The sequence below is a fragment of the Xyrauchen texanus genome, chromosome 36 (genome assembly GCF_025860055.1).
Source record: "Xyrauchen texanus isolate HMW12.3.18 chromosome 36, RBS_HiC_50CHRs, whole genome shotgun sequence".
Taxonomy (NCBI): Eukaryota; Metazoa; Chordata; class Actinopteri; order Cypriniformes; family Catostomidae; genus Xyrauchen; species Xyrauchen texanus.
Genome location: NC_068311.1, coordinates 13771824 through 13799069, shown reverse-complemented (window position 1 = coordinate 13799069; position 27246 = coordinate 13771824). Strand labels below are relative to the sequence as shown.

Genomic DNA, 27246 nt, shown 5'->3' with positions numbered 1-27246 from the left:
TTTAATTTCTTTCCTTTATTTGTAAATGTTCTGTATTGAAACTCATATAAAACAATGCTAAAATAGTTGAAAAGAGAATAATATACAGTAAAGGGAAAACAAATAATTTACAGTACCGGTAATATGCAATTATTTCCATTTTGAAAAAAATGCTAAGGTTTGTTGTTGTTCGCTGTTGTGTTTTTCAGTGTTTCTTTTTTTTTAAAAAAAAAAGAGGCAACCACACCTCCCTGTGGTTGTCATGGCAAATGCAAACATAGAAATCAATACTGACTATGAAATTTATACTGAATACTGAATACTCATTTACACAGCAAGTCCGTAACGACTCATTGAAATCTTACAAACCAAAACACTGAAATGGGTTTAAACAATAACACTTGCACAAAAGAAAATACAACACCATAATTAATGAAGACATTGTACCATTGACAGTTTAGGCCACACTGAAGGGCATATGAAGTTACAAAGGGTTACATGATTTAGAGCATAGTAAATGCTTACAGAACATTTTGGAATTTAAAAAAAAAAAGCCCAAAAGACTTTGAATTAAGTGGCATTTGATTATATAATTAGACATAAAAAAGAAGTTTTTGTTGTTTTTTACCTAAGCACCACCTTAAAAGTCACACTTTTCAAAAATTCTAAAACATGAACTTTCAAAATTCCAGTGGTTTTAAACTGCATTTTCTGGTATTAAGCCAGTAATTCACCACATAAAAGGTTGGAGTAAACTATGCTTATCTTCAAGTGAACCCGTATCTAATGTAGTTTTTGTTGTTCTTGGTTTTCTTTTGAAGGTTGATAAGCCTAAACATTTTGTTATCCAAACTATGCACAATTATGTGGTTAGCTGTATTTTATTATTTGCATTTAGTATTTAAAAAGGGACTGATTTGAAAAAGACTGATTGCTGGGACACCACATAGAGGTTTCGTCCTCAAAGCAGATGGATTGGAGTGTTTCCTGAGGAAGAGAGGAGACCTGGCATGCCGTCTGTGCTGGTAAAAGCAGTTGTGAATAGCCCATTGAGGTACAGCTCAGAAACGCTGCCTTGCACCCCACCTTCATTCCCCACTGACCCCACCTCCACAGTAGACTGGCCATAGACCCCATCACTGTCACTGGCTTGGGTTGGACTAAGCTGGGTTGGGGAGAGGGATGCATCCATGACTACCAGTGAATCTGGAGTGAGGCTGTCATTTCTTAGCTCTTCCCAAAGATGTCCTTTAAACAAAGATGAAGAGCATTGCATGAACCACACAAGAAGTTAAAAGTCACTTTTATCCAAAGCAACACACACAGCAACACTGGTTCAATCATTGGTGTGAGTTTTGGCAGGATTATGTTTTTGTTCAACCACTGCAAGACATTTTTCTGGGATTGAAAACAGATTATTTTTGCAATTCTGTTTAGTGACGCTAGTGGATGCTAACAGAAATGACACACTTTAGCTTTCAACACTGTACACTCCATCTTACCATGTAATTGTAGGTCTGTGAGGCTGGGATTTAATGCATCAACATCATTACTGATTTCTCCCTCCAGTAGAATATCCTGCATGCCCCCCGCAGAACTGTGAGTGGCCTGCAGGGCGGTGCTGTAACTTGGTGGGGTGTGTGCTGGTAAAGGGGAGCCCAGGTTGCCATTCCTAGGGGGATGCCCAACGCTGGGCAGCTGGGTAACGGGAGAGTAGTATGAGAAAGCTAAAGGGTCTGGGGATAAGTATGGGGGAGGTGGTGGGATAGTTTGAGAGGATAAATGGCTGTAGAGAGGCTTCTGATGCAGGACACTGGTCTCATTGCCAGATGGCTGCTTGTAGGACGGATGCATGCCAACTCTTAGGGGCTGAGAGTATGAGTGACTGCTTGCTAAACTAAAGTGGACACCAAGAGGTTTCAGCTTCTCCGGTCTCTCCCCAAGCAGACGTTCCAACTCCTCTGAAATAATGAGCAAAATTTAATATAAAAATCAATTGATTATATTCTTTTAAATGGCTGGATAAAATCTAAATACTGTATATTTTGTCCCTCTTCTTCTTTATTGAAAGAGGGCACCATGTCTAATTATAAAACTATATATAATTGTTTTTAAAAAAATTAAAATGTTGCTATTTATTTGAATTAATGCAATACAATTCCATGCAGTCAGACCAATATGAAGCAATGCACTGCAGCAGATAAGTTTGCAATACATTGCATAGGGACATGCAATAAAAAAAATAACATTTTGTTTAAACATATACTTGGTTTTACTGGATGTACACAGTTTAGAAGTGTTTATTTGTCCCAAATGACCAAAATTCACATTATTATTATTTGCACATTGCTTTATTTATGCCAAGAGGCAGTTGCACCCTCTGCACACCTGGTCGGGCCATGCTCCTTCGTACAGTCAGAGGGTCTTTACGTCTCCACTTGTGTAGTTCCTCCTGCATCTTTTCTATCTTTGCTGGGTTCAGGGCCCATAGGCAGCCCTTTCGAGAGGAGTTTCCATTCTTATTCTCCACTTTCTCAAAGCATTTGTTCAGTGAGAGGTTGTGTCGAACAGAGTTCTTCCAGCCATCAGGTGCTGTCTGAGGAAACACAAATGGAATCTGAGGCTCAAAAAAGTAGCATGATGGATGGATGGATATATATATATATATATATATAAGCATATAAACTCAGCAAAAAAGAAACATCCCTTTTTCAGGACACTGTATTTTAAAGATAATTTTGTAAAAATCCAAATAACTTAACAGATCTTTATTGTAAAGGGTTTAAACAATGTTTTCCATACTTGTTCAATGAACCATAAACAATTAATGAACATGCATCTGTGGAACGGTCATTGAGGCACTAACAGCTTACAGATGGTAGGCAATTAAGGACACAGTTATAAAAACTTAGGACACTAAAGATACCTTTCCGAGGGTCCCTGCTCATCTAATGGGTCTTTTCCACTGCATGGTAGCTCAACTCGACTCTCTTTTGGGGGTTTTCACTGTGAATAGTACCTGATACTTTTTTTACCACCGCGAGCCGAGCCGATATTAAATGTGATGTCAAACCCCTGCATATCACTGATTGGTCAGAGAGAATCGTCACTACCAGCATCACTGGATTTGTGACACGGGATATCAACCCGCTAGTTTCACTAGCGATAGTAGGATCATTTGTTCACTTGACTTTCAAATTGTAAAAAGAAATGGCAGTGTGTAAAACCACACCGTGGTCAATAAACGAGGTGCAGACGTTCCTCTCGTTATCGACGAACGAAACAATGCCAAACATATATAAAACATATAATATATAGGCTATAAAACATTCTTTTTGCAAATATAATCAAACAGAATAGAAGAACAGGGAGCCCTGTAACAGATGGCATGGGCCTCAGCCCTCCACTGAACATTGTGTCAGACTGAGATTACACGAAAAGACAGAAGCAATAGAGACAGTCTAAACAGACAGAAGAACTGTGGAGAATTCTCCAAGAAGCTTGAAACACCCTATCTGCCAACATCCAAGAAAAATTGTGACCAGGTGTAAGTAGGAGAACTGGTGATGTTTTGAAGGCAAAGATGGTCACACCAAATAGTGATTCAGCTTTTTTATGTTTACTGGAATTAGCATTACATTAATTGATAAATGAAACTATTTATGGCATTATTTTTAAGACATCCTCACAGTACAATATTTATATTGCACTTAGAACATTGATTAAAGGTAATTAATTATGTTAATTAATTATTGGACAGAATAATTAGATAGAAAATAAAAATTATTTAACGAACCCACCTTGATATTATTCCATATTACTTTTAACACAAAATAATGTTTTAGCTTAATGTCTATGCTGCTCCATACAATGAAAGTGAATGGTGGTCAAGAAAGATTTTCAGTAAACAACACAACACATTTTGATCAAAATTTGTCTTCAATACATTATAGCACCGGAATATGTCTGATATCTCTTTTTGTGTTTTTAAAAATAGAAAGTAATGTGGGTGTTAAACAACATGAGAGAGTGAAAAATGATAACAGCATTTTCATATTTAGTTCAACTATTCCTTTACAGCACACCTACTGAAGAACATCCCCTGAAGAAAACTTTAGTATCAACTTAATTTTAAAACAGAACAAATACCTGTTTGTTACTTTGGTCAGATTCAACTGCACACACACACACACACACACACATTTTAACCATGACAGAAAACACTGATGCATAATGTGAACCTGGACCCATTCCATCCCCTTACCACAAACACCTTCTGTCATATTAAGCAGCCCATCATTAAGTTATTTCATAATATGGCTTCCTTGCAATTGTTTTTTAGTGAAATCAACAGAAGTTATGTAGATCGGTACAGATCTGTATGATTACCTGATGATGAGCCAGAATAGTGTCACATAATAAATCCCTTTACCAGCAAAGCCTCAGCAGGAAGGTAAACCAAATCATCAGGCATATGAGATCATGCCAGAACAGGTCTGCTGAACTGCTGCTCCAGAAAAAAACTCTTTTTGCAATCTGTATTTGGTACATTAAACATGCACATGCAGCCCTTTGCCAGGATGCTCCTCCAAGATATCAGCAGATCACTGTAGATCATTGTACTGTACATTAGATGTAGAAACTGTTCTGAGATGTGATAATGAAGCTCACCTTAAAGTAAGGGAAATGTTCTGTCATGAAGCTGTAGATCTCACTTACTGGCAGACTACCAGTCTTGCTATTCCTCAGTGCCAGGAAAATGAGAATACTACAAAGAAACATTGAACATCCAAATGAAACAAGACATTGTATTGTGGTGGTTTGGTTTAATTTTTTGGCTTTGTGTTAATGCAGAAATTGTTTTATGTTATAATGTAATGATTGTTTTTTCATGTTGGAACTTAATAAATAAATGGATATACTGTATATATATATATTTAAAAAAAAAAAGCTCATTCTTATTTAGCAAAAGGGCTTATTTATCTTTTGACTTGCTAATTTGTTAATTTATTTGTCTATATTTATTTATTTAATTTATTTCTTATTTATAAAATATTAAATATATTATGTGTTAAAGGAACACATGTATACAGTACAGAAATAATATATATACAATATCACATAATGTTTTATTTTATAAATAATATATGTATGTATATATATATATAGTATAGATACATTATTTATAAAATAAAATTAAGTATACTAATATTATATAATACTTATATATATATATATAGAAAGAATATATATACAATATAATACAATGTTTTTATTTTATAAATAATATATATATATATATATATATATATATATATATATATATATATATATATATATATATATATATATATATATATATATATATATATATACATACATACTGCATACATTATAAAATACAATTATTATATACTATTGTATATATATTCTTTCTAAAGAATATATATGCAATATTATATAATACTTTTATTTATATATATATACTTTTTACCGATATTATCATCGTTTTGCAAGTGAGAAGTGCACACACTTACCTATAAGAGTAGACAGGTTTAGGGTAGAGTGGCTGTGCACTGTCCTGGGACATTTGTGAAGAGAGGTTGTGGTTATAGTAATTAGAGATGCTGTCTATTCCTCTTGAAGAGTACACACCTGAAAACTGGAAATAGTATGCATAAATATACAAACAAATCCACATTAAAAGCCAAGCCAGTTAAAAATAGTTGCCTTTAGAGTGTAAAGTATGTTTATTTATTTGATTATTGGATAACATGAAAGGTTTTTATCATAAGCCTAATATTTTTGGCATGTTTTAAAAATAAATTTAAATAACATACAACACCCATGTTTTTACCAGAGTGTGTTCATAGTCAAAACATTGGCTGGAAATTCTGCTACATACTCAGACTGACAAAGAACAAAGCCACACTGTTGTAAAACATGGATATTAAACCTCTGTTATCATTTGATCTTTTTTATACCTTCTAACACATGCCAAGGTTAACCTGCATGTAACACACAAAATTTTGACTTTTTACCCAGAGTTGTGTCCCATCAAATAAATAAATAATGTATTAAAACACACACTTGCTCTTACTCTGTCTATCTCACCTGCTGTTGTGGAGGACTGATGGGGCTGTATGTCTGATGGGTAACCGACGAGTAGCTGGGAGGTTCCTCAGAGCTCATCTGTGGCTCATCAAAGGGCTGTTGAGTTCCCTGCCCCAAGAGAAGACCATGAGCTGCTCAGTTCTGACATATCATAATTTAATGCTTCTTTAGAAAGATTAATAAGGACATCTGCTAGCACATCTGCCTGACAAGTCTTCTTGTTTCCATATATTTTGCCCCTGGCTGCTGTGTGCTGGCATGAATTTTCATGGGGTAAAGGTTATCTTGATTTTATGTTGTTTAATTCTTTAATTTCTTTTTCATTTCATTATTATTCCATTATAAATATTTCCTTATTTTTTCTATTTTAGACCATTAAGCAGGATTACGTATTTAAAATACAAAATATTAGTAACTGTATTCCACTACAGTTACAATTTAAATCGATGGTAATGAGGATACAGTTATGTTAAAATGAATGCTATTTTAGAAATAGCAATAAACCTTATCATACAACAATACTGAACCAATCAACCTAAATTGTCATGTGAATATTTAGCTTTATGCTAATGCTAATTAACCATTTTACATGCACCTGTTACCAGGCACAATCTTATTTTTATCAGGAAAATCCACCTTAGATCATAATTTTTTCTCTATAGTAAGACCTTTGATATTAGGGCAAAAATATTATTCTTTTTCTGTAAAAATATCATTTTTTATTGTTAAAACAAGTGAAAATTTTTTTTACCAGTGTTGAAGTAGTCCAAAGTATTATGTTACTGACCTCTAATCTGTAGTGGAATACATTTTAAAAGTAACCCTTTCAACCCTGCCATTAAGATATTTAATTATTTTAAGAATTTAATAAAAAAAAACATGCACCACTACAAGCTACAAAATGGGTACATATATACTGTGCCTTCACAGTTCCTCAGTCTTACCATGAAACTGGTGGTCTCCACACTGTTGCTTAACGGAGTCCATGAGGATTGTTCCTCTGATCCATCAGCTGTAGTCAGTTTCCCAGCCAATCCAGCCCCTCTGTGACAACTAAAGGCATGAACTTCAGGGACAGCCCCTTCACTGCACTGGCGGTTGTATGGATGAAAGTGACTGTTCTCTACCAGACCAGGTTCCTGTTCTGATCCTGTCCCATTTACACTGTGTCTACGAAAGCGCTCAGCAATAGCACTCTTCAGCCTGTAAGGGAGTCTTTCTCTTTGGGAGTACGGTGCATACCCTTCCCCAATGTTGCTTTGGTTAAACTATATGTAGAGTAAAAAAATATCTCAAATAAAAAAAATGCATATTAGCACAACAATATGAATTTGAACTTACAGTTGCATATCATAGACTAAACATATGTAAAGAAAGGTTGCATTTGTATTCCTAATTAATTCACTTAAATGATGCAGGTTTTCCAAGTGGAAATGCAGTAGCATGTACATTTCTTTGATCTGCTAAAGAATCTGCTAAAGAATCTGCTAAAGCATTTAAAGTGATATACAGCTTTCCCCAGGGGCCATAATTAATAAATATTAAATCAAAAGGGTTTGATGTAAAGGCAGGATGATATACGTCTATTTCTGCCCAAGGGTCTTATGTCCTTGAATGGTGCCTTTTGCAGGGGGTTATGTCCTCATCAAATGGTAATAATTATGACACCGTGCCTCAATGAGAGCAGCTGGCGTGCAGCAGTTTCTAAGCAGCAACTACATAACAGAACTGATGGTGCAGAAGTTAGAACCAATGTCTTGCAGCTTTATACTTGGGGTCAGATACCAAAGATATCAATCTATCTGTCTGTCTGTCTGTCTATCTATTTATCTGCTTGTATAATTTGCTTAATTTTTATTAACTACAGCAACACAATTCTAGAACATCTAGTCACAACTTGATTTAATTGCATTCTATACATTTAAATTTGTAAAATGGAAGTTTAATTAATCCATTTGAGTTGGGACTACATTAATACTTTTTGCAGTGTTAATGTATCATTGATAAACCTGGGAATGGGGATTTCCATTTCCCAGCAATTTTTGCATCGATAGGGAGAGTAAATGTTAAACTTAAGTGTAATAGTATGTTCATATTCACTGTCTGTCTGTCTGTCTGTCTGTCTGTCTGTCTGACTATTAGTTAACCAAGCTGGATTGACTTCAAAACTTGTTAAAATACCTGTGGTTCTGGCATCTGAAAGCAGGGTGTCCCTAGATGGTCAAAGGAGTGTAGTTGGCCTGGAGAAGGTATTGGTGAGCTTCTGTTGTTTGTGGATGGGAAAGACTGGCCCTGGGGCTCAGAGGACATTGTCCTTGCAACCTGCCTCTTCAAAATAGCAAAACAAATTTAATTAGGTCATTATTCAAAAAATATTTGTTTCACAATATTTTCTAATGGAGAAATTTGCCATTACAAGTGACTACAATATGTGGTGTATCTATATTAGGGCCCAAGCACTGAAAGTGCGGAGACCCAATTGTTCTTCTACGGATTTGTATTAGGGCCCAAGCATTGAAAATGCGGAGACCCTATTGTTATTCTGAGGATTATTATCATTAGGGTACAAGCAAAGAAAGTGCAGAGGCTTTATTGTTCTTCTTAGGATTATTATTATTTAGGGCCCACGCACTGAACGTGCAGAGACCCTTTTGTTCTTCTAAGGATTTTTCTCCTTCTTTTCAAGGTTTTCTGCTTACAACTGTCAAGACAGTGCAATTTAAAATTCTGAAGGGATTCTAGATATCTTCATCAGTGTTGCCCTTGCAACACATTAAATGTCATTATTCCTGTGTACGTATATTCACTAGGGCTGTGATTTAACATGTAAATTCAGTGCGATTTATTTGACCAAAAATAACGCGTTAAAAAAATTTACGCCATTAATCGCAATGACCCCGGACCATAATATGGAAGATTCCTGAGAAATGCAAGCTTGTAGTACCACCTGTTTACTTCAGAGGGCAGTAAGTGAAACTTCAGCTGTATGGCAATGCACAGTTTATACAGTGAATAAAAACACCCTTGAGCAGACACACAACACAAACATGCATTATGTTCTTGCGTTCAAAACACTTGATGGAGCGCAAATCCGAACTAAGGGATCTCAAGATGTGTTCTAAGTATTAAACTATATTTAACTTGACACAGTGACCTAAACATTTATGTTTATGACTGTGCGATATAAGATTATATGAGACATTGTACTTTTGCATAAGACTAACTGCTGAACAAGATGTTCGTTCTAACTTGTTTTTCTCTTTCTTATTTGTTTCTCTTTCATAGAAGAAACTATTCTGCTATTGTGTAGCCCACTATGTTAAACTAGGTCAACCCATATAAGGTGAAGAAACTATTCTGCTAAATTATATTGGGTTATACTGCTTTAATGAATGATATGTAAAGATGTGCTTGAACAATAAACGACAAGAGAAGGAACTGATACACTCTGTGTAGTTGTCATTTGTTTCTCTTCCCTCATGAGGTTCGGAGGCGCAAACTCAACGAATGCAGACTGAGACAAACTATTGATAGAGGGACCAAAGAAAACCAATCCTTACTAAGTAAACTCCAGGGTTTTCTTACAGTTTTGGTGGCTTGTCCCGGGATTTCTCCAGACAGGTAAGGTCAATCTATTTATTTGACAATATTCCTGTCTGCTGAGAAATCGAATAAAACATAGATTCCATTTATGTGCCGTGTTAGGGTACCTCTCTTTCAAGAGACGTTTTGCCCTATTAGGAATATAGGAAGAAGGTTATACCTTATTTTACTAACACGGTAATACTGTGGTGTTTCAGTTCACTATACGTGATTCAACATTTTTGAAAAAGGGTTTCTCTGCATCAGTGTGCCCCTAGAAAGGGAGCTCCAGCTCTGTGAGATACAGAAAGGAGGTAGAATACCTCAGATTTACCGTTGCAGTTTAACATATCCTCACTAAGGTGGGAAGAGGACGGGATAAAGTCCTATGGATTATAGTCTGCATCCGCATTTGCAAATCTGATTAAGTAAAGTTATGACATTTTTAGATTACAATATATATATTTAAACTCTGATACATACAGTCTCAGACATGGCTACAGTCACACCTCGATAGTTCAAATTGATAAAATGAAAGTACAACTTGGCACTCAAGTAATAACATTTCCATTAGATAAATAGAATCAAAAAACGCTATTGGCATGGTTGCAGATCAGAGGGCCCCTGGTATTCAACACAATGCCAATACGCAATGAAGAACATGATAAAAGGATAGACGTCTGAAAGGAATAAACACCTACTGACCCATTACAGTTTCGAAGGGGAAAAATACCATCGATTGTGAGTTTTTGTGACTCAGCTATCAAATTACACAAGTTGAATTATTTTTGAATAACACTATTATAACATAGCATAATAGTACTGTACATGACCATAAAATAGTGTTACGATCATAAAATTCATAATGTAAATTGTAAATTGTAGATGAATGTTAAAGTAACTTTAGACTCTGTGTAACCTCAAGTGCTTCAGAGTTTCATCCCACCAGATCATAGGCGAGCAGTGCGAGACCAAATAGGCTGGGAAAAGCAGAAATACCTGGCCCAACTGAACCCAATCAAGTAATCTATGATATTTGAACAATTAAAACTGTGACATTTTGAAAATATTTTAAAGATATGGGATCTGACATAAACCGTCCACTTCCTAACGAAACTCCAAAACAATGGATGTTTCATAATAACCAAGGATACAATACTGAACCATATATTAGTCATTTGGCCGGCTGGTCAGAAGGAAAAATGCATTTAGATCCATATCAAAGAGATGGTTCATTTAGCGATAGGGACATGAGCAAAGCTAAATCTATGGTAAAAGGGGGATGCTGGGGACCCACAATGGGATTACAAATATATGAAAGAGTCGTATGATGTATATAAAAAAATAAAAAAATTAAATGAAACCATTCTGGGACCAAGGGCCAGACCACAAACAGGCGCACGCGTCCGTTGCGTACAGCCCTAATAGCAAAAGTACACCGCCGCCACCGTCATACGAAGTCGACGCAAGTGCTCCTAGTGCAACAACACCATATTAATTGATAAAGTGCCTTTGTTGGATACAAAATTTGATCAGTCACAAATAGAGGAAGGAAGAACCAGATCAGGTAAAGACTTTAAAGGAACCAACATAGACTGGGCATGGGGAGACAATGATGCTTTGCTGATATTTTGAAAGACCTCCTCACATTCCTGCAGAGTATGGCAGCATCTAGACAAGATATTAATTTTACCAGAATGTCCATTCTGCTTATTAGGTTGTGATCTGATGCATAAAATTGGGGCTAAGATAACATTTGACTCTAACTCTCTCCAATTGCTGTTCCCCTCAGTATATTCCCAGTCTGTGTACACAGGATGTTGTGGTGATGTCTGCAGCTTCACATCTGCTGAATCCTCAGCAGCAAAAACAGAAATGCCAAATATCAACCGATATGGGCCGCACACAAAGACGAAGTAGGCCTCATTGATGTCAGACCATATGTTGCAAAACTCCGCTCTGACATGTCGGTATACTGCAAAACAATACCCATTATCAAAGGAAAAGGAGAAAGGTATAGGTCCCATAATACAACAATGTCTGAGTAAAGGTATTATAAAACCTATAAACTCTCCATATAACGCTCCAATTAATCCTGTAAAGAAGGCCAATGGCACTTGGCGTCTAACTCAAGATCTGAGAAAGATTAATGATTTAATCATTCCACTCTCACCGGTGGTGCCTGATGTGTGTACAACTATAAATTCAATACCTGCAGATCACACTCATTTTACTGTAATCGACTTATGTTCTACCTTTTTCAGTGTACCAGTATCTCATGCCACACATCCTCTGTTCGCATTCACATACGGGGGCCAACAGTACACTTGGTGCTGTCTGCCACAGGGTTTCCGAGTTTCGCCTGCTGTATTCTCTGCTGTAGTGCACGCCTCGCTGTAAGACACAAAGCTTCCACCTGAACTGCTCTCTATATGACAATATTCTGAGAGAAGCCACACTCTCAGGGGCCAAAGAACCCACTAAGTGGACAGCTGAGATGGACATGGCTTTTAAGCATCTCCAGAGCAGCCTTTGCTTCCCACCAGCTCTGGGCTTACCCAACTAACATTCCACCTTTACGTGCACAAGGCGGTAGGTACAGCAGCAGCGATCCTTGCACAATCCCATGGCGGCACCTACAGACCAGTTGCGTACCTCTCAAAGACCTTTGATTTGGTCGCCAAAGGCCTCCCTGCGAGTCTGAGAGCCATGGCTGCTGCAGCATTGATAGTGCAAGATGCAGAGCGTATTGTTCTCTCACATCCACTCATTGTGCACACATCTCACCAGGTAGGTGCCATTTTGCATAAACATTACCACCCAACACATGACCGTTCAACATCGCTCAGGCTATGAAGCAATCTTATTGGCAACTGCTAATATGATACATGGTCCGACACTCTTCTGACACAAATTGCTTACCAAAGGTGCTTTTTGTAATGACTCTCATGACTGTATAGACCGTATAAACACATGCACTTCCTGCAGGCCAGATGTTTCATCATCAGCCCTGGAGGAGGGGGACCATTGGTACGTCGATGGGTCCTCTTCGAAGCCAAATTATTCCGTATACTGGTGTGGCTACGCCGTAACAGAACTTCCTAATCAAATCATTGAGGCCTACTCCCTCCCATAAAAATCGCAACAGGATGAGAGAGGGATTTCAAGAGAGCAGAAGGGAAACCCCATATCACACCAAAATCTAGTTGCAGAATTACTCAGAGCAGCACAACTCCCAAAGAAATTAGCTGTCATAAAGGTCACGGGCCACATGACAGGGAACTAGAGGAGGTGAGAGGAAACAGATTGGCTGATTAAGTAGCAAAGTTGGCTTCAAAGGAAGTCGTGATAAGCCCAGAGCTAAATCAAGCTGAATAAACTGTTTCTATGATGCTTTAAACTTTAGTAAAATATATTGACATAAAACATTTACAGGCAAACCCATCTGAATATGATAATCAACATTGGGCCTTGAATGAAGTGAAACTGGATCAGAGTAATTTGTTAAGAGACAAGCAGTGTCGTCTGGCCCTGCCAAAACTGAATGACATCATCAAGTGTAACTAAACTCTTCTCCCTTTGAGATACTAATGGGTAGGCTTTTCCCGACCCCGTGGGTCAGAGGCCACGCTGGCTTTCTCTCCACAGGTGACACGGAGGTGGTGATCGAGGAATACTTGGATTCCCTAATCAAAACATTGAATGGCATTAATGGTGATATCTCTCTCTCTTCCTATGCCCACAGAAAAAACACTCACCCATTTGTTCCATATCAACAGGTCCTAGTGAAGGGTCTAAAACCGACTAAGTTGGGAGAGACGAAATACCTGGGCCCAACCACCATGCTGGCAGTAACAAGGACCGGTGTGCTGAGCATCAGAGGAGGGTAATACTGATTCGAGGGATATACAGTGAAAGCACTGGAGGAGCTGAACACTCAGTGCTAGTGCCTAACTGACACCCGAGAATTAGGAGGCCTTGAGGAGGGATAAACTTGGAGTTTTTAATCCCAAGAACAACTAAACCTAGTAGAAATCTACCAAGAACTATTTTATGTTAAATATTTGGCTACAGCCCCACCTGACCCAGAAAGACTGTCTCTAACTATCATAACCAGACAAAGACAAAGAAAAAAGAGACATTCATTAACCTCTCCAAATTATACGCCAGACGATCAAAGAATATGGACTCAAGGACATTTTTCCAATCATTCCTTGCTCCTGTTGCGACATATGAATCAAGTAGAAATGAATAGGTTTGATCTAGTAATGTTCATGAATGATACAATGAAGGTTATGGAAAGTGTAAAGAAAGAGCTTAGAGCTCTGCATTTAATGGCACTCCAGAATAGAATGGTCCTCGACCAATTGACCGCTGCTCAAGGTGGCGTATGTGTAATGGTAGGTGAAGCATGTTGTACATACAGTGGGTACAGAAAGTATTCAGACCCCCTTCAATTTTTCACTCTTTGTTATATTGCAGCCATTTGCTAAAATCATTTAAGTTCATTTTTTTTTCCTCATTATTGTACACACAGCACCCCATATTGACAGAAAAACACAGAATTGTTGACATTTTTGCACATTTATTAAAAAAGAAAAACTGAAATATCACATGGTCCTAAGTATTCAGACCCTTTGCTGTGACACTCATATATTTAACTCAGGTGCTGTCCATTTCTTCTGATCATCCTTGAGATGGTTCTACACCTTCAATTGAGTCCAGCTGTGTTTGATTATACTGATTGGACGTGATCAGGAAAGCCACACACCTGTCTAAATAAGACCTTACAGCTCACAGTGCATGTTAGAGCAAATGAGAATCATGAGGTCAAAGGAACTGCCTGAAGAGCTCAGAGACAGAATTGTGGCAAGGCACAGATCTGGCCCAGGTTACAAAAAAGATTCTGCTGCCCTTAAGGTTCATAAGAGCACAGTGGCCTCATAATCCTTAAATGGAAGACGTTTGGGACAACCAGAACCCTTCCTAGAGCTGGCCGTCCGGCCAAACTGAGCTATCGGGGGAGAAGAGCCTTGGTGAGAGAGGTAAAGAAGAACCCAAAGATCACTGTGGCTGAGCTCCAGAGATGCAGTCGGGAGATGGGAGAAAGTTTTAGTAAGTCAACCATCACTGCAGCCATCCACCAGTAGGGGCTTTATGGCAGCAGGCCCGACGGAAGCCTCTCCTCAGTGCAAGACACATGAAAGCCCACATGGAGTTTGCTAAAAAACACCTGAAGGACTCCAAGATGGTGATAAATAAGATTCTCTGGTCTGATGAGACCAAGATAGAACTTTTTGGCCTTAATTCTAAGCGGTATGTGTGGAGAAAACCAGGCACTGCTCATCACCTGTCCAATACAGTCTCAACAGTGAAGCATGGTGGTGGCAGCATCATGCTGTGGGGGTGTTTTTCAGCTGCAGGGACAGGACGACTGGTTGCAATCGAGGGAAAGATGAATGCGGCCAAGTTCAGGGATATCCTGGACGAAAACCTTCTCCAGAGTGCTCTGGACCTCAGACTGGACCGAAGGTTCACCTTCCAACAAGACAATGACCCTAAGCACAATGTAAAATAATGAAGGATTGGCTTCACAACAACTCTGTGACTGTTCTTGAATGGCCCAGCCAGAGCCCTGACTTAAACCCAGTTGAGCATCTCTGGAGAGACCTGAAAATGGCTGTCCACCAACATTTACCATCCAACCTGACAGAACTGGAGAGGATCTGCAAGGAGGAATGGCAGAGGATACCCAAATCCAGATGTGAAAAACTTGTTGCATCTTTCCCAAAAAGACTCATGGCTGTATTAGATCAAAAGGGTGCTTCTACTAAATACTGAACAAAGGGTCTGAATACTTAGGACCATGTGATATTTCAGTTTTTCTTTTTTAATAAATGTGCAAAAATGTCAACAATTCTGTGTTTTTCTGTCAATATGGGGTGCTGTGTGTACAATAATGAGGAAAAAAATTAACTTAAATGATTTTAGCAAATGGCTGCAATATAACAAAGAATGACAAATTTAAGGGGGTCTGAATACTTTCCGTACCCACTGTATATCCCAGAAGAGGTTGGAACAGGTGGAATTATAGAATTAGGAATTAAGAACATTTCTGAGATAGTTAAAATATCACAAGAGCGCACCACCAATGAAGACTATGACTTCTTTTCTTGGTTTTGGACTTTGGTGTATAAAAATGAACATGCTGCATTGATTGTAATAATCATATTTGTTGAATTTGCATTACTTGCTTGTCTATGGCCCTGTATCATGAGAGTAATCAGGAAGATGATCCGAACGCATGTAACCACAGCTGTAGGTTACACTGTAATGAGAAAATGAGAGGGGTAGGAGCTTTAATGTCCATGGTATGCAATGTTGAATAAGTAAAGTTTTGTGATCTCTCCATGATCAAAGGGGGCAATGTGAGACATACGATTATATGAGACATTGTACTTTTGCATAAGACTAACTGCTGAACAGCGGAGATGTTTTTTCCGCTGAACAAGATGTTCATTCTAACTTGTTTTTCTCTTTCTTACTCTCTTTTTCTTACTCTTTCTTCTCTCTTTCATGGAAGAAACTATTCTGCTATTGTTTAGCCCACTATGTTAAACTAGGTCAACCCATATAAGGTGAAGAAACTATTCTGCTAAATTCTATTGGATTATACTGCTTTAATGAATGATATATAAAGATGTGCTTGAACAATAAACAACAAGAGAAGGAACTGATACACTCTGTGTAGTTGTCATTTCTTTCTCTTCCCTCATGAGGTTTGGAGGCGCAAACTCAATGAATGCAGACTCAGACAAACGATTGATAAAGAGACCAAAGAAAACCAATCCTTACTAAGTAAACTCCAGGGTTTTCTTACAATGATGCAACGCATCCAAGACGCTACACAAGCATGTCTGACGCAGGTGTTCACTGGCGGGTCCTTAAACAAGCCCTTATAATAAATCTCCAACTGATTGACAAATTCTCTTGTGAAATGGATTGCTGCGAACTGTATGCCAATGATTGGTTTATGTTCAATAATATGGTAGTAAACAATACATTGTATTCTAAAGCCACTTTTTGTATTGTCTTATCAATGATTAACTCTTCTGCCACAAGAATGTAATGCATTTTAATTATCTGAATATTATTTGATTTATTTATATATGTATATATATATATATATATATATATATATATATATATATATATATATATATATATATATATATATATATATATATAATTGTATAATATTTAAAGATAACTATATCATTATTTCATCATTATATATTGAATTATATTTATATGAGGGGCTATCTCAGCAAATATTTGTATATGCGATTAATCACGATTAATTAATCGGGACACCATGTCATTAATTCGATTAAAAATGTTAATCGATTGACAGCCCTAATATTCACATGTTTTTGAGGTACTTGGCATGCTTGAATTTTCATGATATTTTGCACACACATCAGAGTTGTCAGCCATTAGGCTTGAGCAAAAGTTAACGAATGGGTGTGGTTGGGGAGCTCCGTAGTACCACCTTTTGACGAAACTGTCAAAATGCTCACCAAACTTGCTACATATCTTGTTCTCTTCAAGCTGGACAACTTTCAAAATAATAAAAAAAAGTGCCGCCCAAAAGGAAATTGGCCATTTTAGATAGAATGTGCATTTTTTGAAAATTGCAGGCCCTGAACTTCTAACAGAGAAATGTGCCATTAGAGTAAGTGGTGTGTCTGTTATTAGGACCCAAGCACTGAAAATTCAGAGACACTATTGTTCTTCTAATGAATATTATTACGGCCCAAGCACTGAAAGTGCAGAGACCCTATTGTCCTTCTAAGGATCATTATTATTTAGGGGCCAAGCACTGAAAGTGCGGAGGCCCTATTGTTCTTCTAAGGATTCTTCTTCTTTTCAAGGTTTTTCTGTACTTTTGGTGTACTTAACAGGCATGAAAACTCTTGAAAGTTTGCACATACATCAGAGTTGTTGGCTATTAAGGCTGGGCAAAGTTGGTCATGTGGGGGGCTCTGTAGTGATACCTAGAAGATGGCATGTTCAGGGGGCTCCATAGCATATCCCTTTTGAGCTACCATCACCAAACTTTGTACACATGTAGATCTCATCAAGCCGGACAACTTTCATGCTGACATTCATAAGCCCCGCCCAACAGGCATTTTGGATTGTTTGAAAAATACATGCTATGAAATTTGAAATACTACTCCTAGGGCTTTCATGTTACAGGTACCAAATGTGGGTGACATCATGCCAAGACATTGATGATGCTAAATTGCAAACAGATCTTTTATATACATTAAACAGTGTTGCCATGGCGATGCAATACATTTATGTCAAAAAATGGGAAAAAAGAATTGCCTCATATCTTCTGCGTGCATTGTGTTATTTACATCAAAACTGAGCCAAATGTTTAGTCTTGTGGGCTGATTAAATGTATGTGGCCATTGTGGGTCACGATCATAGCACCACCAATTGGCAGAAGGAAGTGTGGCACTTTTAACAGACTTTGAAATATCCCTCTTATGTTTTCCTGAATTGCTTCAAATTTTTATTGAATAATGTCAAGTCAGTGCAATTTAAAATTCTGGATATTTCCAGCAGTGTTGCCCTTGCAACACATTAAATGTCAGTATTCCTTTGTATGTATATTCACATGTTTTTGAGGTACTTGAATGCTTGAATTTTCATGATATTTTGCACACACATAAGAGTTGTCTGCTATTAGGCCTGGGCAAAAGTTAACACATGGCATGGTTGGGGAGCTCTGTAGCGCCACCTTTTGACAAAAATGATGGGGTCAGTTTCTTCTACATTCTTTCTGCTACATTTTGATATATTGAATAGTGTTGTCATGGCGAGGCATTCAATTATTGGCGAAAAATGGAAAACAGAAAGTGTCTCTTATCTTCTGTGTGCAATGTGTTTAGATAAAAATTGAGATGTATGTTCAGACTTGGGGGATAATGACATGGAATTAACTATTTTATGTCACGGTCATAGTGTCACCACCTGGCAGAAGGAAGTATGGCTCTTACAACAGACTTAAAAATAGTCCTCTTATATTTACTAAGATTGCTTAAAATTATTTAGAATAATGTCAAATACCAAATGCATGTGTCCACCTTGCATTGTTTTCTGAAAGCCACTGGGTGGAAATGGACTAGTTGTGCTTGGGCCCGTCATCGCTGCTTGCAGCTATATTTATTATTGTTGTTGTTTTCAAAATTTTCGGTACTTTTGATGTACTTAACATGCATGAAAATCTTTTCTTGCAAACACATCAGAGTCATCAGACATTAGGGCTGGGCAAAGGGGCGTGCAGTCGGGCTCTACAGCACCCCCTTGAAAATGGGCATTTAAGTGGGGCTCTGTAACATCCCCATTTTCACCTACAGTCACCAAAATTGGTATATATATAGTTCTCATCTATTCGTACAACTTTCATACTCACAGTCATTAGCTCCGCCCAACAGGAAGTCAGCCATTTTGGATTTTCAGAAAATTGCAGGCTCTGAACTTTTAAATATTCCTCCTAGGGGACTCATGTGACTGGCACCAAATTTGTGCAACATCATGCCAAGTCATTGTAGAAGCTTAATTGCAAATGGATTTTTGACATTTTGAATGGTGTCGCCATGGCGAAGAAAGAAATTGGAAATGGGAAGTGCCTTATTTCTTCTGAGTGCATTTTGTGATTTTGATGAATGTTCAGCTGGATGTTTGGTAATGAGGGCTGATCACACTGATGTGGCTATTATGGGTCACGATCATAGTACTACCAACTGGCAGCAGGAAGTATGGCACTTTTAACAGACTTTGACATAGCCTTCTTGTGTTTACATGAATTGCTTCAAAATTCTATAGAATAATGTCAAGACTCTGTTGATGTAAAATTGTAATGGAATTTTTGACAACTTTTATTCCTTTCTTCTTAAATTTGGGTGTTTTTGAGGCACTTTGTGTGCTTTTGTTGGCATGGCTGAAGTCACTCAGCACACCCTCGATTCTAACTTGTGACTTCAGGGGTGGTAGGCAGCGTCAATACTCACTGAGCTATCCAGGCCCCCTGGCAATTTGCCTGCTTAAAATTTCATGAAATATGTCCTCACACCTCAAATCCTTGGCCATTAGAGATGTGCAAAATTTCACACATGGATGTGTATGGGTGGCTCTGTAGCACCCCCTTTAAAATGGCCATGCAAGATGCCTCTGTAGCACACCCATTTTCATCTACAGTCTCCAAAATGGTACATATGTAGTTCTCATCAAGCCGGACAACTTTCATAATTATATTTATTAGCTCCATCCAGCAGAAGTCAGCCATTTTGGATTTTTTGAATTAATGCATTCTCTGAACTTTTAAATACTTCTATGTGAACAGATTTTTTATATTACAAATGGTGTTGCCATGGCGAGACATTACATTAATGGTGAAAAATGGGAAACAGGAAGGGTCATATATGCAATGTGTGATTTAGATCAAAATTGAGATCTTGAAGGGCTAATCACATGGATGTGACTATTTTGGGTCAGGGTCATAGCACCACCACTTGGCAGCAGGAAGTGTGGCTCTTACAACAGACTTTAAAATAGTCCTCTTATATTTACCAAAATTGCTTAAAAATTGTTTGGAATAATGTCAAATGCCAAAATGCATGTGTCCACCTTGCATTGTGTTCCGAAAGCCACTGGGTGGAAATGGACCCATGGTGCTTGGGCTCGTCATCGCTGCTTGCTGCTATATTTCCAATTGATTCTTACTGCAACATTGCTGTTTTAGGGTTATTTCATTTTTTATATAATAAATACAAGTGTTACCTTATACAAGGTAACACTTTACAATAAGGTTCCATTTGTTAACATTAGTTAACACGAACTAGCAATAAACAATACTTTTACAGCATTTATAAATCTAGTAATTGTTAGTTTATGGTAGTTCATAGTGCATTAGCTAATGTAACATTAACATATAAAACTTTTGTTTTTACAAATGTATTAGTTTATGTTGAAATCAACACTAATAATTGTATTTTTATTAACATCAGAGTTGGGTAAGTTACTCTAAAAAGGTAATTAATTACTAACTACTTATTACATCTTCTACAGTGTAAATAGATTACTGTAATAATTACTCTGTCTGAAAAGCAATTGTGTTACTTATTACTAATTACTTTTTAAAACCCTCAACAACAAAAGCAAATACATTTTAAGAAGAAAAAAATATGTTTAGATTTTTATAGAATTGTTTTAAATAAATATATATACCTGTAAACCTATGTATATGTGCAGTTAGTTTACCCGGATTGAGGTGAGTAACCGCACCACCACAAGGTCCTACTAAGTAGTGGGAATTGGGCATTCCAAATTGGGGAGAAAAGAGGATCAAATAAATAAACAAATAAATAAACAAATAAATAAAATAAAAAGACTTCAGCCTTTAGGCCTGTTGTTCCCTAATTATAACTTTAGTAATTACAATATTTTTTTAAGTAACACTGGTGCAGTTATAGGTCAGTTGGAGGAGAAAACTACAGATTGATGTTCAGTGCATTGACTGGATGATACTGTTATACTGCTAATCACAGAGATGTTCTTTAAAACCAACTAAAGGTTCAGAAATTGCTGTCCATTTGTTCAGGGTCTCACTGGCCATCATAAGGTTAGTCATAACTTACAAACATGATTTAACATACAAATGTGGTCCCTAAAGCTACTGTAAGAGAAGAAAGGCATTTTCACAGGTGTGTAAAAACCCGGTACACTGGAACCTCAAACCTCAATTTGTGGTGTGAAGTGAGTGTGCTAAACAAACAATTTGTGTGACCCTTGCTAATTTGGGAGCATGCAGAGACCTAGTTCAAGTTAATGAGTCCAGCTGGATTTTCAAAGCACAGTTTTCATATACAGAAAATGTACAGTACCAATAAATGTTCAGTTGTACATTTATATTGCACTTATATTACCTCATGGCCACTGAATGGTTTGCAAAATCACATTGCATATTACTGTATTATTCAACCTCATGTTATTTTCTTCGAGCATCATGTCATAAATTAATTTAATGTATCCAAACAATCTGTCTACACATCTGTATGGCCTCTGGGCAAACTTACACTTTTACGGGGCATATTGTGTAACTACATGTTATGAAAATTCTTTTCCAACTCTCTATTAAGTATTTTCCATAAAAGTGATGGCATCGTCTCCCTGCTGGAATGCAAGGGGCCCAATTCACTGAATTGCATTGCCCTGCAATCTGATCATAAACAAGTAAAACACAGGACCACAAGAGTATCAAGTATTCCTGGAAACTCTGGCCCCTCTCACTTACTGTCAGCAGACTGTTGCTTTGTGCCGTTTGAGCCAAAAACTCATTAAAATCACCAACAAACCATGAAGGAGAAGCTAACAACGACCGAAGTGTGTTAGTGACATGAAATGGAGATGGGGGAATTTTGCACCATGTGAAACATAGATTGTAATTCAGTATTGGACAGGAAATAGAGCTGGCCTTTATGGTTCATTACTGTGACTTTACTGATCATTTGACCTGTTATGGTTGAGATACAGACCATTTCCACTTCTGAGAGGAAAGAGAAAACAGCTGAGTATAAAAAAAAAGGATATAAGGACCACGTTTGTGTTTAAGATTGAACTGGGTAGCAAATCAGGTTTGAAAACTTGTAACAGGCTTTATGTTATATATACTGGTAAGGCCTATGGTGTGGGCATTTAAATAAGCATATGACAATGGAAAATTAAATCCAAATATATTACAAAATAGGAACCCACTTGTTGCTCAGATGGACTTGTGGTCCTTAATATGTGTGTATAGCTTATTTAAGCAAGAATGCATGCATTTGTGTGTATTGAACTGCAGGAGTGACCTATAAGCTACTGAGAACTCGAAAACCAGCGTTTCAATGTCACTGTGTTACTAAAACACACAAAATGTTGCTCCAGGGGGTTGTAAGGTGTGGACACTGTGCCAGCAAATGTACTGATGAAAGACATCAGCTATCTGGCAAGTAATCATTGATTGCAAGGGGGAAGAAGTGTGGAAATGACATTCTGCAATGATGTCAAAAAAAATGTAATAAAAAACTTTTCAGGTAACCTTAAAAAAATTGCTTAATGTCTTAATTTAACATTATAATTAACTGGTTAATTTTTTTTTTGTTTAATATTTAAGGGAAAAATAAGACAATTACAATTATGTTAATAGCTATTTAGTGAAAATGCATGTGCTGAACAATTTTAGTTTTGCTTCAACATCAAATTCACCCTTTCGGAAGCAAAGGTCAGAATGCTGTATGAGGAAGGACCAACTATGCTGACTCATCCTCTAATACAAGACTGAAAAGTGTGAAGATCATCTGGTGTAAGCTAAAAATGTGTAACACTATATTTCTAAAAGTCTCCCTACTTTCAGTCACATAAGACTCCTTCCTCTCTCAAGATGATCACATTTATCTTACTTTGATCTGGTCTCTTGCATGTCTATACAGCCACACCCCGTACACTGGAACTGCTCTCACCACACTTGAATGACATTTCAAATGGACTGTGCATCTTCCTTTACACTGTCATCCATCAAGTAATTGGTAGGATTTCTACTTGTATGTCTACACAGCACTTTCACTTATCTTCACAGGGAACAACTCTGTAATTTGTAAACCCCCCTGTAATTAAATTCTGTAATTATTTATTCACCTTCTTGTCATTCCAAACCTGTATTATTTTCTTTCTACTGTTGAAAACAAAAAGAGAAATGTAGCAGAATGAAAACAACTATTGTTTCTATACAATGAAATAGGGCTGCATGATTTGGACAGAAAGTCATGTTTGTTTTTTATATTTTTTTAAAACAATATTTTGATTGCAATATGAACTGTGATATGATATACAAAAAACTAGTAAGTGATTCTATGAAAAAAAAGGGTAAAAAAAAATACTGCCTTCTGCGTTCTTTTTTTTTGTTTGTTTGTTTGTTTTTCAGAGTGAAGAAAGCAGACAGGCATTTCAGATGAGCAGGTAAAAACTGTAATTTTCTGAAAGGGTTAATGGTCAAAACCAAATCTAATGCACTGAGTTAAACCAATGAGTTCTAAACAGTCAAGCTTTTATTTTGGCAGACAGCTGCATGAAGAGTTTTTGTGTAGCTGAGTTCACATTCACAACAGCCTCATTTTAAGGCATTCTCTTCTGTCCACAAATACCCCATGCCATGGGGTGTATTATTTGTATTTGTATATTAACTTATAGTGGCCAAACATATTTAGAATTAAGCAAAACTGACATTAATGTGAATCTGGAGCTCTTTAAATACAGTATAACTCTCTCAGAGCGCGTAAGCAAACAGAACCAAACTCGGAGTGTATCTGCTACTCTGAGCACGAGATGGAGTTGTGGATTACAGAACCACTCTAAAAACATGGTAAAAATGCACTAACACAATACAGAAAATTTAATCTCAGCCCTTGCACAAGGTCATGTCATGATATCTATTTTATTTGTATTCATTGTGTAGCCCTACAATGAAAGTAAATGATGAGCAGGGGCTGTCAAGCACCAAAAATGCAACTTGTACACTATATTCCAAGTTTTCTGAACTCATTCATAAATTAGTTAGCAAAAGTCCATGTTCACCTCTAACTTCCATTGTATTGAAAAAAAGCAGCATAAGCATCCAGTCAAACATTTCCTTTTGTGTTCCAAGGTAGACAGTAAATCACCCAGATTTGGAATGGCATGAGGATGAGTAGAATTTTCAAATTTGTGTGAACTATCCCTTTAATAATGTATAAAATATAAGGAAAACCTATAAACCTCATAATTTCTCATTAAGTAGGAATGCTGTTGGCAGGTTGCTGCATGAACATGCACTTGCTTATACATTGATTACACACAGTATACATTAAGCAACATCCTAATGAAGGTTTCTGGAAACACAAGGTGTAAGTTTGTATTATAAATGTCAATCAAATGCAATGAACGGTTGTCGTTACACAATTCAGCACGGGCACAAATCGTAATCATAGAGTTGTATTTGCCATATTCTACACTTAATGGATGACACAGGTTTGATTCTGCCTTTTGTCCCATTTCTTCACAACCTGTTTCCTGTCTCCATTCTTAATATTTCCTTTAATACAACTTATAATAAGAAATAAAAATGTATATAAAAGTTGATTGCCTCGCAGCAATTTGATAACGGTGAAGGTCAGGGATTTTTTTACTAAAGTAATATTGTAGTAACCATGTTTTTTGTTGAAGCCATACTATTAATGGAATTACCATGGTATTACTACAGTAATATGGTGTAAATATAACAACCATGTTTCATTTTGTGGTTAATATGATTTTAACACTACTATGGATACTGTGGTTACCGCAGTAAAACCATGGTTAATTTTTATTAGGTTTAGGTTTAGTGATAGGAGTTGGTGTAGGGTGTCTGTGGGACTCTAAATAAACACAATAAACATGCTGCAGTGATGTCCAGTACTGTATGTTAGTATTTAATTGTGGGTGCAAATAGCATCTAACACTACTTGCACTTAGTGCAAAGAAGATGCTTTTGGTTGCTTTTTACGCATAGTGCAAATAGCCTCTGCCTTAAAAGAATGAATAAACTTGACATAACAACACTGCACATTCCTGGACTTCTAAGTCTTCCGAGGATTTCTATATCTGCTGTGTTAATTACAGTAGAAATCAGATAAATATGTATATGCATTTATTAGTGTTTATTTAAGTTACATAATCAGCAGTGTCTCAAGTACCACTCATTGTAGTCCTAGCAAAAAAGCAACGTATAACAAGTGTCTATACCTGGCAAAGCTGAAAACCATATCTGTAATTATACATTTGTAACTACTCATTAAATAATCAATCACATTTATTTCATAACTCATGCCACATAAAAATAAATCTCAGATTCAAATAAGAATATTTAAAGAGCTCAGTCCCTTTGGCTCTCAGCCAACATGTGATGCCACACCCCAAGGGGACAGGCCTGCTGCAACAGGTTTTCTGACACACACATGCATACACACATGCACACACACACACGCACACACACATGTACACATTTCTTACTGAAGTTACTGGAGCTGGGAGCCTCTTTAAGAGGTAATGAGAAACATTTTTAAATGTACATCACACACATCCTATAGAGAATGGGAGTTCAACACCCAGTGGGAGAAGACTCTGCTGATAAAATATGACTGCACCTGCCTTGCCCTGCCCTGCCTCTCTCTCTCTCTCTCTCTCTCTCTCTCTCTCTCTCTCTCTCTCTCTCACTCTCTCAATCTTTCCTGTATACTACTATTGTCTTTTTTAGATGAATTTGAGCAGAGATTTCATCCAGGTGGAGACAAGCCTAACAAGGAGCTTGGGGACTTTTTATGATGCCTTATTTATTGATGCCACAATAGTACAATAGTGTCTATGTAAGATGGAGAGCAATGCGAGCCCGCAGATGTTTACATGTGTGTATACTACCTTTGAACCTTAAAACACAGCCCTTCTAGACTTTAGTTTTTGATACCATATCAGTACTACAAATTATCCTACTATGTCCTATATGGATATAAATGATAGTTCACTCAAATGAAGTTGTAGTGCACACCTCAATCACATAAAGTTAAAAAGTCTCACTTACCACTTTGTGTGGTGCTTCTAGGCCCAGGCTGTAAATTTAAGGCAGATGGTTCACACTCCACACAGGTGCCTACAAACTGACTGCAGATCTCAAAAATATCTCCCTCTCTCTCTCTCTCTCTCTCTCTCTCTCTCTCTCTCTCAGAGTTGCCACTCTGCTTTTATTGTGACTGACTGCTGACAAGAAAAACAACTGAGACATATCTAGAGAGAGAGAGAGAGAGAGAGAGAGAGAGAGAGAAGATAGAGATAGAAAAGAGAGAGAGAGGGAGGGAAATATGTATGTCAGTACAGGTGAAATATTCCCCTACCCTCCAAGTGAACCTGGGAGGCATTGCCACGGCCCTCCTGAGCTGCTTTATTAAAATCATATTCTAATGGGAAGGGGAGATTGTTTAGGTAGAGAGGTAGAGCAAAAATTGTGATAGTGAAAGAGAAGAACTGAAAAAGTGCTGATGTTATACTGTTGGCTGAGGCAGTATTGGTCTCTTTCAGGTTAAGCAATCATAACTAGAGGGAATGAGATGGAAAAAGGACATAATGCAGGAATTGAGAACATGCAAGAAGTTGTCTGGGTATTGAGATAGATAGATAGATAGATAGATAGATAGATAGATAGATAGATAGATAGATAGATAGATAGATAGATAGATAGATAGATAGATAGATAGATAGATAGATAGATAGATAGATAGATAGATAGATAGATAGATAGATAGATAGATATTGTTCTATATTGAATTCCTTCAACCTTTCACACTAAACCCATTGGCATGTTTCAGCAATGCTAATTCAAAATAATACAATACATTGTCCTATTACATTTCAACTGTCTCTTTGATTAGTCTTGTTTCAATGTGCTCAGTAAAGAAA

At 37.1% G+C, this 27246-nt stretch overlaps 1 protein-coding gene across 1 annotated transcript; it reads right to left on the bottom strand.

Moving 5' to 3' along the window:
• Positions 1-36: 36 nt before the first annotated feature.
• foxn1 (forkhead box N1) lies at positions 37-26527 on the bottom strand. The gene is made up of 9 exons (XM_052107656.1): positions 26375-26527; positions 8275-8421; positions 7038-7361; positions 6094-6201; positions 5517-5641; positions 4651-4747; positions 2368-2575; positions 1482-1940; positions 37-1227 (listed from the first exon to the last, which is right to left on the bottom strand). Exons 2-9 carry the CDS (start codon positions 8401-8403, stop codon positions 941-943), a joined length of 1737 nt encoding a protein of 578 aa, XP_051963616.1. The 5' UTR covers positions 8404-8421; positions 26375-26527; the 3' UTR covers positions 37-940.
• Between the last annotated feature and the right edge of the window lie 719 nt (positions 26528-27246).

Excerpts from the sequence above, each read along its gene's own strand:
- foxn1 (XM_052107656.1), bottom strand. The coding sequence starts at position 8,403 with ATGTCCTCTGAGCCCCAGGGCCAGTCTTTCCCATCCACAAACAACAGA. Across the intron at positions 7,362-8,274 it reads TTCAGATGCCAGAACCACAG|TTTAACCAAAGCAACATTGG; the intron begins GTATTTTAACAA and ends CTCTACATATAG. Across the intron at positions 4,748-5,516 it reads AAACCTGTCTACTCTTATAG|TATTCTCATTTTCCTGGCAC; the intron begins GTAAGTGTGTGC and ends GTTTCTTTGTAG.